This window comes from Bactrocera neohumeralis, chromosome 6, assembly GCF_024586455.1.
Source record: "Bactrocera neohumeralis isolate Rockhampton chromosome 6, APGP_CSIRO_Bneo_wtdbg2-racon-allhic-juicebox.fasta_v2, whole genome shotgun sequence".
NCBI classification, from domain to species: domain Eukaryota; kingdom Metazoa; phylum Arthropoda; class Insecta; order Diptera; family Tephritidae; genus Bactrocera; species Bactrocera neohumeralis.
In genome coordinates, this window is record NC_065923.1 from 75,134,010 (window position 1) to 75,151,030 (window position 17,021).

Sequence of the window (17,021 nt, forward strand, 5' to 3'; positions counted from 1 at the left end):
AACAAATACAACAGCAACAAGCAGCAACTAAAAGTGGCATGTAGAAAAGCTATTGGCAACACGCAAGAAAACTCTGGGTGAGGGCAAACTTTGAGTGGCTGAAGAAGAAACTTTGCAGGAAACAGAAAGAAAAGTGAGGAACAACAACTACAACAATGTGGAGCAAACAAGTATGAGCCAAAGCAAAGAAATCAAAAAGTAGAGAGTCGTTGTTGCAGCTGCTGGCTAAGGGAAGGGAGACTGCTGCCGAAAGAAAACTAATTACCAACTATTGCTAACTGTGCTATGTGGCAACAACAGCAATAAAGGCGGCAAAAACAATGGCAACGAAATCAAACTATGTGCAACAAACCAAAACTCGAGCAACAATTGCATGAAACAAAAAAAAAATAACAACAAAAAAAAATAACAACAAAAAAAATAACAACAAAAAAGTAACAACAACCTCAAAAACAGTAAGTAACTACAATAACAATAGCAAGTAGGCACAACAAAGCCGGCAAAATGAGTTACGAAAGTAATAAGTCACGTTATTGGCGTATTGCCACAGCCAAGAGGCAAGCAAGTTAGCTGCCGACGACTGCACAACAGTTGGAGAGTTGTAGGCTCCACAAGAAATTAAGCCGCGGCAGTCAGCCAACTAGTAGCCAGGGCGGTGCAGCAGAGGGCAGGGCAGCAGCCGCAAAGGGTGGGGCATATGCGCAGTGAAGAGCAAAACAGCAAAAAACTGAAAAAAAAACACGACGAATGCAACAACAACGCAAGAAAATCAATGTTGTTGTGTTTGTTGTTGTTGTTGTTTTTGTTGTTGTTGCAACTATGATGTTGTAGTTTTTGTTGCAATACTGATGGTGTTGTTGTTTCTGCTGTTTAATGTTGTTGTTCTTGATATGTTGTTGTTGTTGTTATTGCACTACTGCTGCTGCTGTTATTGTTGTTGCTGCACCGCTGCTGCTGCTATTATTGTTAGCGAAAAATAGCTGCATTAATATGAATTGTTGCAGCAACAGCAACAGCGAACGGTACATGCAATGCTTTTGCCACAACACATATGTATGTATGTATGGGCGCTGGTGTGTATGGATGCTCGCATGTGGCATGAATGGAAAGTGCGGCAATAGCGTAACAATAATAGCGGCAGCAACAACCTAATATACAACAACATCAATAACAAAACTAACAACAACATTATAAACAACAGCAAAAAGCACACACACACTTAGCGTTGTAAGCGTACGTGCGGCTTTGATTTCGCTATTGCTTTGGCTGCTGCTGCTTAAACTTCCTGTTGCCACAGTTGTTGTTATTGTGCTGCTGTTGCATGCCGCTTGCATGGATGCGCCCTAACCTGTGGCAGCGCTTGCGAAAGCAGGCCATTATTTCTATTGTTATGCGCAATGTTTTTTACTCCGCTGCTGTTGTTGTTGCTGCTGTTAACAATTGTTTCGCACTTTTTACACTATTTCTACGCCGACTGTGTTGTTGCTGTTGTGTGTGGCAAAACTTAACTTATTTAATAACCGCAAATAAATGAACAAAGTTTGTACTTAAGCGCCGCCGCGCTCGTCGGCCTCCAACGGTTTGGGGTTTGAGCAACAACCTTCGGCTGTCGGCGCTGTGGCAGAAGGCTGCCGCGTCGTATGAAAGAGGAAGTGTTGTTGCGCTCGCGTAAGCGGCAGCGCAGTGGTCGCGTTGGGGTTTGTGGCAATATTGAGACAGGAAAAGGCCATAAATGGTACAATGCCAGCAATTGAATTGATTCGAACGCCGCGTACATTTGTATATGTGCTTGTGTGTGTGTGAGTGCGGTATAAACTATAACAGCCGCGTCATTATGTACAGATTTATGTACAACGGTCTAATGCGTTGCGTCATTGTTGCTGTTGCTGTTATTGCAGTAAAGCTATTAAGTCATAGTCGATATTATAAGGTCACGAACTCGGAAAGACCTAGCCTTTGAATATAATGCCACAAAGTTAAAGAAAAATGTTCTGTGTGCTTCGAAGAGCTCCTCGAGTAACCTTTCAAACACTTATATGGAAAAAACTTATTCGAAATCATCATTAGGCTGTTTTGCGACTTCATAAATCAGTTGAGAATTACATGGCATGTCTGCTTAACGAATAAAATTATATGCTGAAAATGCTCAAATGAATATCATGCCGAGAAATAGTCACAACAGCAAATATTTGGACTTCGAAGTTTATAAGAGTCTGGAAATAGAGTTAAAATGCGCCATATTACTGTCCACATCGAACAGTTTCGGCTATGAGGTCTGAGACTTAATTCTGATACCAGGAACTCTTGCGAGTTCACTCCAATCTGCTCATGCAGACTGGCCTTTCAAGGAATAACGCGGAGGTTGTGGTTAAAACTCAAATGCGGAAAGAACTGAAACTTTGTCAGTTGAATGTGTGGTTGCTTGCAACCGGTAGGCGGACCCAAGAGAGCAGAGGTTTTAGAAGGGCCTCGAACCTTACGAATGTGGTTAGTGTGTCCATTCCACACTGAAAATGTGGAATGTGGGCGCTGATCAACGCATTGATTTAGTCCGCTGTGCTTTGAGCGCTGTGCGGAAAGACTGTCGTCAGCAGGTACCCAGGTTAAGCACATCGGACGTTGCCCACATCGAAGTTCAATCCATAACATTGAGTTCCTATTATCAATTTCAAAACAAAACGTACTTAGAGGTAAAATCTTCCAAAAACCTGTTAGGTTAGGTTAGATGGCTGATCCCACAGCATTGCGGCGGGAACACACTTAGACTGTTATTTACAGTCATTTGTGTAGCCAGACGAAAAAAACTCCTGTTTTTTGTCTTTAATCTTACTGCATGAATCCGAATGGTACAGTGTTCAGTTAGAACTACTACAATTACTGAAAAATGAACATTACTGAGACTGAATAGTTCACTGGACCCCTTACTATTTATTCTGGACCAGAAGGACCTTGCGAAAGGACAGCTGCTGGTAGTCGACCAACGCTTGCTGATTTGGTCTGAAGTCCCACAGTCCAGTAGTGAACCACAAGAAGCAGGAGATACGTTGTCTCCTACCGGTTCCCATGCCGCGGTTATTTAGACTGAAGTACCTATCCTAGAAGCTCATCAGCAAATCCGCTGTGGTCAGGCAAACCAGTCTAATCATACAACAACTCGATGCTAGAGCTAAGGAGTCCAGACATAGCTTCATTAGCATTGAACGAACTATAATCTCACTTGTACCGCTTGTCCGTTGTGATGCCGAGAACTCCTAGGTATGGATGAAAAGTATCGTCGCATATATCCACAACGTTTAGATGCTGCACGCAAATTTATTGACGGCGGGGCGACTAATATAAATTCCAGTCAATTCGCCGGGTTCGTAGAAATTACCAAGCGATCGGGACGATTCACTACTAGGTCTAGCGAAAGGCGGACGGCGGAGGAGGGAGTATCTAGATGTTTCCACCTGATCTTATTCCCTGCAACTTTGATAAGACGAATCCTCCAATATCTTTAGCCTCACCGTGTGAGTGCCAATGGGACAGTGTCCAGTTAGGACGCCTATTATTGCGGCGATGCGGGCCTTACTTAACAGTTCAATGTACTTTTTACGTTCCACACTGAGCCAAAAGGCTTTTGCAATCTCTTAAGTGCTGATTACTGACCAAAACTCGCGCTTCTTTGACCTCGCGCGAAGCTCATAGGTCCTGCAAGCTCAATTTCTGACGATTCCGCTGTGAACAGGCACCCAGAAGGTTTAGTACGGATCGGATAACAGTTTCACGCTGGGGTGAAGAACATGAGCTAGCCTTCACCGCTCGGAGACTTTTTCGCGTATTTAACAATCTTTGGAGGCTCACGGTATGAGGCACAGTCTTTTAAATTCGCGTCCAGCGCAGGCATCCAAAGGATGACCATTTCTCATGGACTTGGTAACGGAACGAATGACTGAACTGGTATATGCGTGGCTCATTAGTCTAGCAGACTAACCTAAATTACCGGTCTTTCCAAATTCAGTCGAGCCTCAGTCTCAGTCAATTGTGTACGTGTTGTGCTACATATAACAATATAATCTCAAAAATTAAGCGAGTTATGGTCATATTTGTAAAGAGTGGAGTTGGTATTGCATACAGGGTGTCACTAAATTAACGCTATATTGAAATTATATACAGGGTTTTAGAAAATTATCGCAATATTTAAATTGCCGACATTTAGCTCAGATTTCGGATCTTCGTAGCTTGCTAATAATTTTTCAATGTCACCTTTATAGTAAATAACCATTTCTAGTTTCTCAAAGCCTTGAGCTAACTCTGCCGAGACTCTCATGTAAATACGTCAAAAAATTGAGGAAGTTATAACTGTTAAAATGAGCTTAATGGCTAAACATAAATTATAATTTTTGGTAATTTGCTCGAAACGCGAAATGAGCCATACTTGTAGGTTGTGTTATTGTCTGCAGATATATAGTTCTAAATCCATTAAGACTGGTTAACGTTTTTGGTTAGTGTTTTAGACAAAAAATTCGAACTGTGCTGCTGCTTGTTGTAGAGTAATACATAGAAGAGTCATTTGTCTAATGATGACGAGAGAACAAAATAAGAGTCCACATACAAAGACGAGCTGGAGGTGGCGCGATTTGTAGAAAAAATTAGCATTGGAAGCAAAAATGAGCATAAAAAATGTTAACAAGTTAGAAGACAACTACAACAAGGCAAAACAAGTAATATTTCGCTACTGTGCGGCGGTAATTGGCAACAAAACAGGTTCGAACCATAGCGACGGCGATTTAAGCCACAAAAAGGTCGACTCGTCTAACTGGAATTTCAAATGATTTTTTTTGTAAATAAATTTGTACAAAATATAGACTAAAATAACAGTTAACAAAAGAAGAGCAAATAAGAAGAAATTAGCAAACGAAAAATGCTAAATCAACAAAGATTCATAATGTGGACCGCAGCAGCTGCGGCGGAACGCTGTCGTCAGCAGCAAACCGACAGGTGGCGGCCATAAAAGTAGGCAATTGCAATTACAATTAAAATTAGCAACAAACCGTAAGCAAATGAGCCGCATGACAACAACATAACAACGCTAAATAACTACTGGCTTCATGGGTGACTAGGTGAGTCTTGGAAAGTGGACAGCGGAAGCAACAATGCCGCTGACCAATTGCACTTGACAAACGCTTGCCGCTTTGGCAAACTTGTTGGTGGCAAGTATAGTGGCTGATAGCAGCAACAACGCGGCAGTAAAGCAGCAAAAAGCGCAAGTCAAGTGTCATTGCCGAGGTGAGCAAATTTAAGCAGTAAAATATTTGAGACAAAAATTTAAAAATTAAAGAAAAAACTAAACGCTAAAAGGGATGACAACAACAGCAACATACACACAAGTCGCTGGCAAGACAAATACCAAACAATTGCTAACAAATGAGTAAGCAACCACAAAAGATGTGACTGAGCACAGCAAATGGCAGCAGCGACCGCAGGAAGCACACAAAAACAAGCAAACAATGACAATAAGGCGGCGCATATATAGCCTCGAGACCAACAACAATGGTGGGTTGTAGCAAAAAATGGCACAAAGAAACATAAGTCATAAGACGCATAAGACTTAAAGTGTCTTTAAAAACATACAATAAGTGAATAACAAGCAGCAACAACAAAAAATGGCCAAGAATGCCAACAGCAATGACAGAAAATATTTGCTGATATTGAAAACAAAAATAATAATGAATGAATATCATTTAAAAATGAGCAATTTTAGCAGAAAAGTAGCATACTAAATAAATTACTGTGGCGAGTTGGACACACGCACACCTGTTCGGACAGCCTTGGCGCGGTTCAAGCACCCTGTTTCACAAGAAGTGCGCACAGCAACATTGCGCCACTTGTAATTAGACCCAGCCAAACTAAATGAAGCACAAAGTAATAAAAAACATAAACAAAAAAGCACTGTTAACTTAGCTTGCATTGAAGCTATAATACCCTTCAGAAATAAAGAAGTTTTAATGCAGTTTGTATGGCAGCTATAGACAAAAGCCGTCCGAATTTTCGGGTAAACTGTATCGTAGCTTTGGGCAATAATCCATACCAAATTTCGTGAAGATATGTCGGCAAATAAAAAAGTTTTTCATACCAAGACTTGATTTCGATCATTCAGTTTATATGGCCACCATATGCTATAGTGGTCCGATCTGAAAATTTTTTTGGGATATCGTAGCGATTCCTTTGAAAATAATCTCTTCCAAATAGGGTCAAGATATCTCGTCAAATAAAAAAGTTTTCCATACAAGCACTTGATTCCGATCGTTCAGTTTGTATGGCAGCCATATGCTATGATAGTCCGATTTTAACAATTTCTTCGGAGATTGTACCGTTGCTTTGGACAATAAATCATACCAATTTTCGTGAAGATATCTCGTCAAATAAAAAAGTTTTCCATACAAGCACTTGATTCTGATCGTTCAGTTTGTATGGCAGCCATATGCTATGATAGTCCGATTTTAACAATTTCTTCGGAGATTGTACCGGTGTCTTAGGTAATAATCCATGCCAAATTTCGTGAAGATAACTCGTCAAATAAATAATTTTGCCATATAAACACTTGATTCCGACCGTTCAGTTTGTATGGCAGCCAAACGCTATGGTAGTCCGATCAGTACGATTTCTTTGGACACGATACCGCGGTCTTGGACAATAATACATACCAAATTTCGTGACGATATCTCGTCAAATAAAAGAAAAATTAACTCAATATGCCCCGTTCAGGGTATAAAAACGAAAAAAACAATAAAAACAAATGAGCAGCCTTAAACAAAAAGCGGGCACTTGAACATGAGCACCTCGTAGTACTTGTTTGCATTTATTTATTTTTTTAATTCATTATTATTTTTGCTACTCCAATACGCCTGCACAGTCAGCTGAAAGCGCGATGCATAACAATAATCAGCAGCATCAGCTGCAGCAACGCCATTAGCCCGTCAGTGCGGCAGCACTTTGGGGGCAGTCAACTTTAATTGAATTACCAGGCCGCCGCTAGGTGCGGTTGCCACACAATTGCCTGCACATAAACACACACACGCGCGCATTGCCGCATTGACCGCTTTAAAGCGCGCGCATGTGTTTGTTTGTGCGTGTGCACGTAGTTGCCACATTGTAAGTATGTGGTTCAATGCCTTGACTTTGCAATTTAAGCGCAGTTAAAAGTTCAAAGCAACGTTAAGTGAATGAATGAATGAACTCTCGCATTACAACTGTCCCATGAGTGAGTATAACGGTGTCTGCGTTGACGCGCCGCGCGCCGCTCATTTGCCATTGAGGTGGACAAATGATGCTGCAACACACAGCCAGCCGTTTGACAATTTATTCAACTACATTCATAACTGTCAAAAAATGCGACGACGAAAAAACAACGGTGTCGAGTGCAGGTCAAGAAAACTGAAGACAAAAGTTGATGAGCTCAACTGAAATATGATGCAATACTCTTGAAGCGCTTTTAAGCACGTACAGAGCGGCGATGACGCTGAGTGTTTCGTGAAATCTGAATGTGAAACGGCTAGAATTTTTGGAATTTTTGTAAGGCAAGATGGTTGACTTGGCATAGCAAGCATTTCAGACAAGTGTTGGGAAAGTTTTCAAAATTTTCAAAATATGATCTGGACAACAAAAGAAAAAATAACTATAAATAAAATTTCAGTTGCACTGAAGCTATAAACAAAAAAGTTTTCATACAAAAACTTGATTCTGAAAAGATTTAAGAGGCGACATTTCATCCAGAAAAAACAAGGGTTTGGTGTGGTTTGTGGGCCGGTGGAATCAACGGACCATATTTCTTCAAAAATGCCGGTGAGAACATAACCGTCAATTGCCACCGTTACCGCGCCATGATAATGACAATTTGATGTCTGAATCTCGTGATCATGGCGACATTTGGTTTCAACAAGACGGCGCCACTTCCCACACATCGCATCACTCAATAGATTTATTGAGAGAACACTTTGGTAAGCAGTTAATTTCACGTTTTGGGCCGGTCCATTGGTCACTAATATCGGGTGATATCACACCGTTAGACTTTTACCTTTGAGGATATGTAAAGTCTAAAGTCTATGCGAAACATCTCGTTCTGATGCAAGCCTTGGAGCAAAACTCACGCGTGTCCAGTTACCAGTCGAAATGACCGAACGAGTCATTGAAAATTCGACTCAACGGATGGACCATCTGAGACGTAGACGCGGCCAACATTTGAAAGACATAATCATCAAAAAATAAATGCCAAAGAATCTTCTTTTGAATGATAATAAACATTCCCCATTGAATTTGAAGTCTCTGTGTTTTTTTTCTTTAAAAAAATAGGCAACCTCGAAATGAATCACCCTTTATATATATTTTATAGCCTTCCGCGTCTCCTTCTGGGTGTTACAAACTTTGGCGCAAACTTAATAGAGCTTGTTCAGGGTAAAAAAGTGCTGTAGAATTTAGAAATTACATGCAGCGTCATGTAAAACTCTGATAACTCCAGTGTCCAAAGATGCCTATATTCAGCCTACTTGTTTCAACAATAGTGTCCATAGAAACTGTACAAATGGTAGCGCCGAAGGATTGAGAAAGCCGACTGAGGCAATAGAACACATATTAGGTAGCTCAGTTAATGACAGTTGGAACTCGTAGAGCGCTACGGAGTCGAAAGACCTTGCAGCGCTAACTCATCCAGATATACAACTTCAAACCTTCCTCAAATAATCTCAATTTCTAAAATATCGACTCTTGACTCCATTGTATATAATGTACTCTAAAGTCATCGAAAAGCAATCGTTTTGAGCATGGATTGAGAAACTTACTCAAATTACTGAGGGTTCCGCATAGTGCCTTGTACAAGTACTTAAAAATTAAATGAAAATCATGTGTAAAAACTTACGCTACAAGTCCGCCCAGAAAGGCGACCGGACCGCCGCCGATGAGCCGTATCTTCCGATGACATGAATCGAACAGTGATGTTCGCGTCGGAGCCTGTGTTGTTGGCGACATAGTAACGACCGAAGTGGCCGACGCTGCGCTGGAGGCGTTCGAGTTGGTGCTGGAGATCGCTGTGCTCTGTGTGCTGCAGCTGATATTGCTCGCGTTGCCAACACTGGCCGCGGAGGCAGAAGCGGTAAGCGGCGTGCTGGAGAAGGCCGAGTGATTTGACGAAGCCGTCGAGGAGGCGTTCGATGATGACGACGATGATTTCACCAGCGCGGTGCCGTTGCCGTGCGTCAACGTAGCGATTTCCGTCTTCAAATAGTTATTATTGTTGTTGTTATTGTGTTGGTTGCCGCAGCAAAAGTGATAGTTGTTGCCGCTGCTACTGTCAGCTGACTGGTCGAACTGTTGGCCCTGCACTGTGGCTGCAGCGACCGTTGCTGGCGCATAAACGTGTTCCACCACAGCGTTGGCGATCAGACCGTTCGTCTTTGTGCGTGTGCTCGTTGAATTGGTTGTTGCTGTTGTTGTGGTGGTGGTTGTTTTCGATTTTTTGATACGCTTAAACGAAATAAACGGTGTCGATGACAAGAGGCTGCGTGCGGCCGAAATCGGTGTGCTAGCCGCCGGTGCTGTGTTTGTAGTTATTGTTGCGTTCGCTAAGTGCTCTTTCGCAGCCGAGGATGATGATGTGGTGATTTTCATGCCCTTCGCTTGAAATCGATAGCCAGTCGTTTGTTTCTGTTGTTCTTGTTGTTGCTGCTGCCGATCATTAAAGAATTTGTTAGACGTTTGCTTTTGCTGTTGTTGTTGTTGATGGTGATATTGCACCGCAGTTGCCGCTGCGGCTGCTGCCGCCGCACAACTGCTCGCCTTCACACCGACGGCTGGGGAGCCGTTCGCCGCGCCAGCGCCGTTGGTAGTCGCGCCGACGTGGAACTTCTGTAGCAATGGACTCGTCGTATTCGTACTCAGTTCCACGATGTGTGTGGGCGTTCTCAACATAATTTCGAAGGTTTAGTGGCACCTCGCCAAGAGGTTAGTTCAAGTTGGTTTTGGTTTCGGTTTGGCTGTTGGAGTTTCAGGTTGTCGAGAGGATCACAAGGCTTGTGTAGCCGGTGCGCAGGTCAACGCTGTGGAAACCCGCTCGTTCAATAATTGCTGCTTCGCTTTTATTATATGTTTCGTTGTTATTGTTATTATTTCACTTCACTGCGTAGTTTTGTTTGATTTTCTGACGAATGTTTACTTTGTTGCGCATTTCCCTTTCACAACTTATTTTCTTCTTTACTTTTGTTATTAATTATTTTTGGTGTGGTCTTTATTGTTGTTTTGTTTATATACGTGTGCTTGTTGTTGTTGGTTTATTTCACAGTATAATTGGTATTTCTCGCACTATATTGTTATAGTTCGTTCGGCGTATGTTTCTTGGAAATCTTTCAGAAATTTTCAAAACAAAATAAAGCACTAAAGTGGAAAAATTTACGAAAAATTAGTTTGTGAGCAACAAGCCGTCGTCTGGGTCAACAAATCAACGCATTCGTGTTGAATTGCCGAGCCGAGCGTTTGCTAGGTCATTCAAGCCATCAGTCAGTCACTCAAACAGTCATGAATGCAATGACCTCAGCACTTCCTTCCGCAGACCGGGCATTGACCAAGCGCAATACTGGAGGTCAGCTAAGCAACAATTATACTAATTTCATTATTTATGTTTCGTATTTTGAATTATTGTATGAGCCATTGTACCCTCCATAGCCTTGCGTTTGTTTATGGTCCAAAGCGTGTGACTCTTTATGCTTTTTTGTGGTACACTAGGTACCGAGCATTTGTATTAATGCGGTATTTACGCATATCATTAGCAGTAACTGCGGTTAATTTGTATTAAACACACACATACGAAGACTCAGAACCATACCACCCACATGTAACGAAATCACAAGCAAAACAGTAATAATAAAAAGAATAAATTCGGTAAAATTCACAACGAAACATAAGCTTAGCTGAGAAATCATGAAAGCTGAGCTTTGTGTGAAAATATTAAGTCAAAAAAATAAGCACACAAATATTTGTGAATTAGTATCTAAAGACTATGAAGAGCTACCAAAAATGATTTTGATTGACTAAAAGCCCAATTTGAAGTTTTCGAAAGCTTTTTCTAGCTTGAACAGGTGTCAATTCTAACGAAAAAGTTTGGTACTCAATAAACATATAAAAATCTCGGCATGAAAATATTCTTTGTCGACTGAAAGCTCAATTGAAAGCTTGCGAGAGCTTTTTTCTAACTATGAATGGATTTTCGCGCAAATAATGAGAGTAAATAAATATATAGCTATAACGTATTTGTGATTGAACATCTAAAGCTATGAGGACTTTTCAGAAATAATTGCTGTCGGTTGAAATTTCAATTTAAAGCTTTCGAAAGCTTTTTCTAACTGTAAATGGATTTTGGCGCATACTTTAGTGGCGAAAATGGCAATTTTAACAAAAAAGCTAGCAGCTTGCAGAAAAATAATGGGATGGAAACAAAAAAAGCTTTGAAAAACAGATGCGCTTTCACGTGGACGTTGCTTTACAATACACTTGATAAATTTATAAATATATTGAATGAGATCCAATATGGGTTTAGTCAACTGCAAGCTCAATTTAAGTCCAATATTGTTTCGGTAGACTGAAAGCTCAAATTAAAGCTTTTAGTTTTAATGTGTGGATTTTCACGAATATTTTAAAGGCGAAAATGGGAATAAAAAAGCTTGCAGTTAATAATTTGCTGGAAAGAAAAATAATAATAAGGTCAAAGCACAAAAGCTTCCCAAAACGGATGTTACTTCTCTTGAATGCTGATTTTTAATGGACTTTATAGCTATATAGCTATTAAGTATTTTTGCATCAGAATCTGCGCCTACGATGAGCTGACTGAAAACTCAATTTAGAGCTTTCGAAAGCCTTTTCTAACTTTGAGTGGATTTTTATTGACGAAAATGCTAATTATAACAAAAAGGTTGGAGCTCAATGTTCAAGAATTTGATGTAGATGTGAAAAATGCTACGGAAAAAGTCCAAAAGCTTCTAAAAACCGATGCGATTTCTTGAGGCTATTGAGCAACAGAGTACATTAGAAACACATAGCTTTAAAGTATTAAAGCAAAATCAAAAAATTTCGCACTAATTGGAATGCTCACCTATTTACAGTGGTTTTAGCGATGAAACCACATTGAAAGCTTAAAGCTTTGTAACAATTTGAGTAAATATAAGAAACAAAAAAAAATATTAAAAAATTTAGCATAAAATAATATTTTAAATTAAAGCAAAACCACATATTTTCCGCCTCAGAACTGAACCCGCTTGTTGCCTAGCGAGCTAGAGATTTATTTGTTGCTAAATTATAAAGCATAAACCGTTTTTACCCAATTATTATTAGTACTTTCATATTTAGTTTTTTTGTTGGTGGCGATTAAGCAAACTATATGACCAGCGCGCAAAGACAAACCGGAACCAAACTGAAACAAGGGACTTTATGACTAAGCCACTAATGAGCCAGCCACATGTGTTGCTCAGCGACTCAGTAACTTTTTTGATTTTTTTATTTTTTCGATATTTTTCTTTATATTTTTTTTTCGATTTTTTTTTATTTTTTTCGATTTTTTTTTATTTTTTTCGGTTTTTTTTACTAAAGCGTTAAACACGTTCGATCGCACCACTTTGATTTATGTGTGACCATTTGAAAGCAATCAGACACATTCGCACGAAATTAACGTCACATTAAATCGCACCATATTGGCGAAATTGATTAGCATTAAACATACGAAATGGGTGATTTCGCGCAGCCGACGCGCGACGTGCGCTAGCGATCGCTCCCCTTATGGGTGGCATGGTATTATGGAAATTTTCGCGTATTACAACAACGAACTTGATAAAAAAAAAAATGTGTGAAAACCACAGCGACCAATAGTAAAAAGCAAAGCAAACTAAAACACACACACACGCATATTTGTGAAACAGCTGTTGCCCGATCTCTGACCAACATCGCGCTATCAGCAGCGGCGGCGTAGCGGCGACCTCGACGTTAGCGTCAGCGTCACACAAATATTTGCGGTCGGTTCGAGCTGCTGATAAGCATAAGTCCGGCTATGCGCTTAGCTGCCACAAGTGGTGTGTGTGTATGTAGAATATCGGTGTACTTTTCACGCTTAATCTATAAACCGAGTAGTACTCGCCTGATTTGTTGCGTTTGCTTTTGTTTTTGTCATAAAAGTGATACGAGTTTGCATGTAAATAAGTGTAAGATTACATACGGACTACATGTGTAAGCGCTTGAGCACACACATGCGTCGAACATACGTGCGACAATGGACAGCGGCCGTCTGTCCAAGCACTGACTGACGCATCAACTTCGCATGCTAAACCGTGGACGCGCGTAGACCAGCGACGACACCGCTGAAACATACGGACACGGCCGCTAAGCTGATAAAGGGCCTTGAAGTCGCCTCGCCGTGCCAGCCGAAACCAATGTAGCCGGCGCTACAACAACAAAACTCACAAAACAGACGATTATGTATGGTATAGATAAAGTAAGCTGAACTTTCAAGGCGAAGTAAGCAGTAAATACTCTACTTACTTACTACAATGTAATTATAGTGTATTTACTTAGAGGTCACTTTATTAGTGGCTATGGAAATATTAAGCCTCGAAATTAGAACAATCACGTACCACTAATGGTCGGTCAGTTACTAATTTGTACACTCAGTGATTCACGTCATTAAGTCGGCGTCGCCTTCGTTATGAGGAGACAACATACATATATGTAAATGTTTCTGGTATTTTAGTGTCAATGGTTTGGAGGCAACTAATACAGTTAATTATATACATTGTAACGAATACGTTATTATATTTAGAGTGCCTTAAATTGTAATGTTTCAAAATTAGAACTACTCGATTTTTAACTGACCTTTCGGCAAAGTTTTGACTGTAAAATCAAGCATTAAATAAAAATGAAATGTAGGTTTCAAATTTCGTTCCCTTTAAAAACAACAGCTTGTAGTTCTCACCAGGCTTATAAATAAAAGTTCACATATAGGTAGAAGGACTGGGACAAAGAGAGAGAGATTCGAGATCTGTCATTTCGTCAAGAAAACAACGTAACTGTAATATCTATAAATATTGTCACAAAAAGTAGCTTAGCAAGCGAAAGAGTTGATAAAATTCATGCCCCCATATCAGCTTCCTCAAGTAAATGCAGCTGTCAGATTTCTACGCGACTTAAGTTATATCAATTGTTGACAAAGCAGAGTATGAAGAACGTTTGGCATATGCGCATTAATAATAGAATAAATTTGGTAAAATTCACCACGAAGCATAAGCTTCGCTAGAAAATCAGGAAAGCTGAGCTGTGTGAGAAAACAACAAGTTAAAGAAATAAAAATCTTCGTAGGAAACATTTATGAATCAGAATCTACGTCGAAGACGAAAAATAAAAAACTGCCGTGGTCGACCGAAAGCTTAATTTAATGATTTGGAAAGCTTTTTGCCAACTTAGAAACCGAACTTTAGATTTTCGGGTATATTTTAGAGTCTAAAATGCCAAAAGTTTGGTGCTCAATAAATGAAAATCTTCGCGAATAAATATTTGTGAGTCAGAATCTACGTTTAAGATGAGAGTATAACAAGTTAAGAACAAGCATTAGAATATACGATGAGAGGTCAGAAATAGCCGTGGTCGACTGAAAGCTCAATTAAAAGCTTTCAAGAGCTTTTTTTCAACCATGCATGAAGTTTTAATGTATATTTTAGTGACGAAAATGACAATTCTAACAAATTATGTGGTGCGTGCGACAATGTGATATTGATAAAAAAATATTACAAAGCAAAGCAAAAACGTTTCGTAGAAATCGACAAAACTTGGTAGTATTAAAGATAGCGGTTATAATACTTTAATGAGCAGTTAGCCTACGCTCTTGAACGAATTCAACTCGCTAACTTTGTTGTTGCTTTTACATGTAATTTTTTGACAGGAGAGCAGCGCATACAGATAAATGTCGAATCAAAGACAGTCACTATAAAACAATTTAGATCATCACTTTCGTTCAACATTTTTTTCAAAAATTCTTGCAAAAGAATTCAAAATTCACAGAATTCACAATAATTTTTATTTATTTTCTACACTACTCACTTCAAAGAACAATGAGTAATGTACACAAGTCGTCATATCCTAAGCATTTTCGCGCTTAATTCACTTTCTTACTTTGATAAACCCATAAAATTGACAAAAATTACAGAAATCACACCATTTCTCCACTGCTGCAATGACTCAAACCGAAATACTATGAAATAAATAATGAGCATAATAATTATTGCATTACACAAATGTGTCGTGCAAAAACAACGATTACGAGCGCGATGAGTCGCATGACCGTGCTGTCGATGCGCCAAAGGCAGTCACGAACAAAAGCGGACAAAACCAATGCGCGTGGAGGCAGCGGGAGCCGCAGCAAGCCGCGTGGCAGCTGATTCGGAGCTAAGCCGGGCAAACAGCGCACGACTCTCCTTCCTGGGCATTTTAGATTAATTTGAATTGAAAAGTTGCGCAACCTTCAAAGAATCTTAGCAACAAAGTGCAGCAAAGTAATAATACAAAATGCAAGAGCATAGAATGGAGGTCGAATTTTAGTTAGTGTCGAGGCGCGGAGAAAGTATGTATTGGTTTTGGTTGATTATGTTAGATATTTTGGCAAAGTTTCAAGAAAAAATTGAAAGAAAATATAATCGAAGGCAAAAGAAAAATAATCAAATAAAGCATGAAAGTGTTGCGGCACAGCAGCTGGCGCAGCGCTGTGGCTGCAGCCTGCAGGTACGAGAATAATTTGGCTATAATGTAAACTAACGGCATGCGCGTTATGTACTAAAGCGGTATATACGTGTATATATGTATATATATAGTATACAGGGAAGCGCAGTATTTCCCGCTGGCGCGTGCTTTCAATGCGAACAGAAATGTTGGCGTCGCAACAGCGGCAAACGCTTGCAACTCTTTGCTTATACATATGTACATACGTATATATAGATATATGTATATATATACTTAACTATATATACATATATATTTAACTATTTCTCTATATATCCGCAATTATATATTATATTTAGTACTCGTTCGTACCGCGTTTTGCTCAATTATAGCGGCTGTTCGTTTATACCGCTAGTAACCGCACGCGCACTTAAGCACAACAACACACCTGAGTTTGCAGACACAGTCTTCAATTGGTGTTCGCGCTAATTGTGCGCCTAAGAATAAACAAATATTTATTTATTTATCTGCTAATGGCTTTGGCGTAAGCGTTTCCGGCGCACAAATATTATTTAAGTGTTGCAAATTTATTTTTAAATTTCTCTAGTATTTATTATCATTAGTTTTCTGCGTTGTAACGGTATACAAAGCAAAAACAAAAACAAAATCATTAACTTCGGTTGCAAAGAAACTAAAATACCCTTCACAAATACAAAAGATTTCATACAAGAACTTGATTTTGATCGTTCAGTTTGTATGGCAGCTATATGATATAGTCGTTCGGTCTGTAAGATTTCTTCAGATGTTGTAAGGTTGGCTTAGAAAATAATTTGTGACAAATTTCGTAAATATATCAGCTCAAATAAAAAAGTTTTTCATACAAGGAATGGTTTTTTATCAATCAGTTTGTATGGCAGCTATATAATATAGTGGTCCGATTTGGAAAATTTCTTTATATATTGTAGCATTGGGTAAGAAAATAATACGTGCCGAATTTCATGAAGATATCTGCTGAAATAAAAAAGTTTCCTATACAAGAGTTTGAATTTGATCGTTCAGTTTGTATGGCAGCTATATAATATAGTGGTCCGATCTGGACAATTTCTTCAATTATCGTAATGCTGCCTTAGAGAAAAAACTGTGCTAGCTTTCGTGATGATAAGTCGTCAAATAAAAAAGTTTTTCATATAAGGAATGCATTTCTAACATTCAGTTTGTATGGCAGCTATATGCTATAGTGGTCCGATATCGGCGATTCCAACATAAGAGCAGCCTTTTAGAGAGAAATAAATGTGTGCGAAATT

General features: G+C 39.5%; 1 protein-coding gene across 4 annotated transcripts in view; it reads right to left on the bottom strand.

The window, feature by feature from the left end:
- LOC126761788 (MOB kinase activator-like 2) overlaps nt 1–17,021 on the bottom strand; it is a 113,571-nt gene that overhangs the window by 43,962 nt on the left and 52,588 nt on the right. For 3 of the 4 annotated variants that reach the window (XM_050478176.1, XM_050478173.1, XM_050478175.1), the window contains exon 2: nt 8,894–10,404. The exons of the other annotated variant lie outside the window; for it this stretch is intronic. In XM_050478176.1, coding sequence (XP_050334133.1) covers nt 8,894–9,942 — 1,049 coding nt within the window. In that variant the 5' untranslated portion in view covers nt 9,943–10,404. The remainder of the gene's footprint in view (nt 1–8,893; nt 10,405–17,021) is intronic. 4 annotated transcript variants of the gene reach the window in all.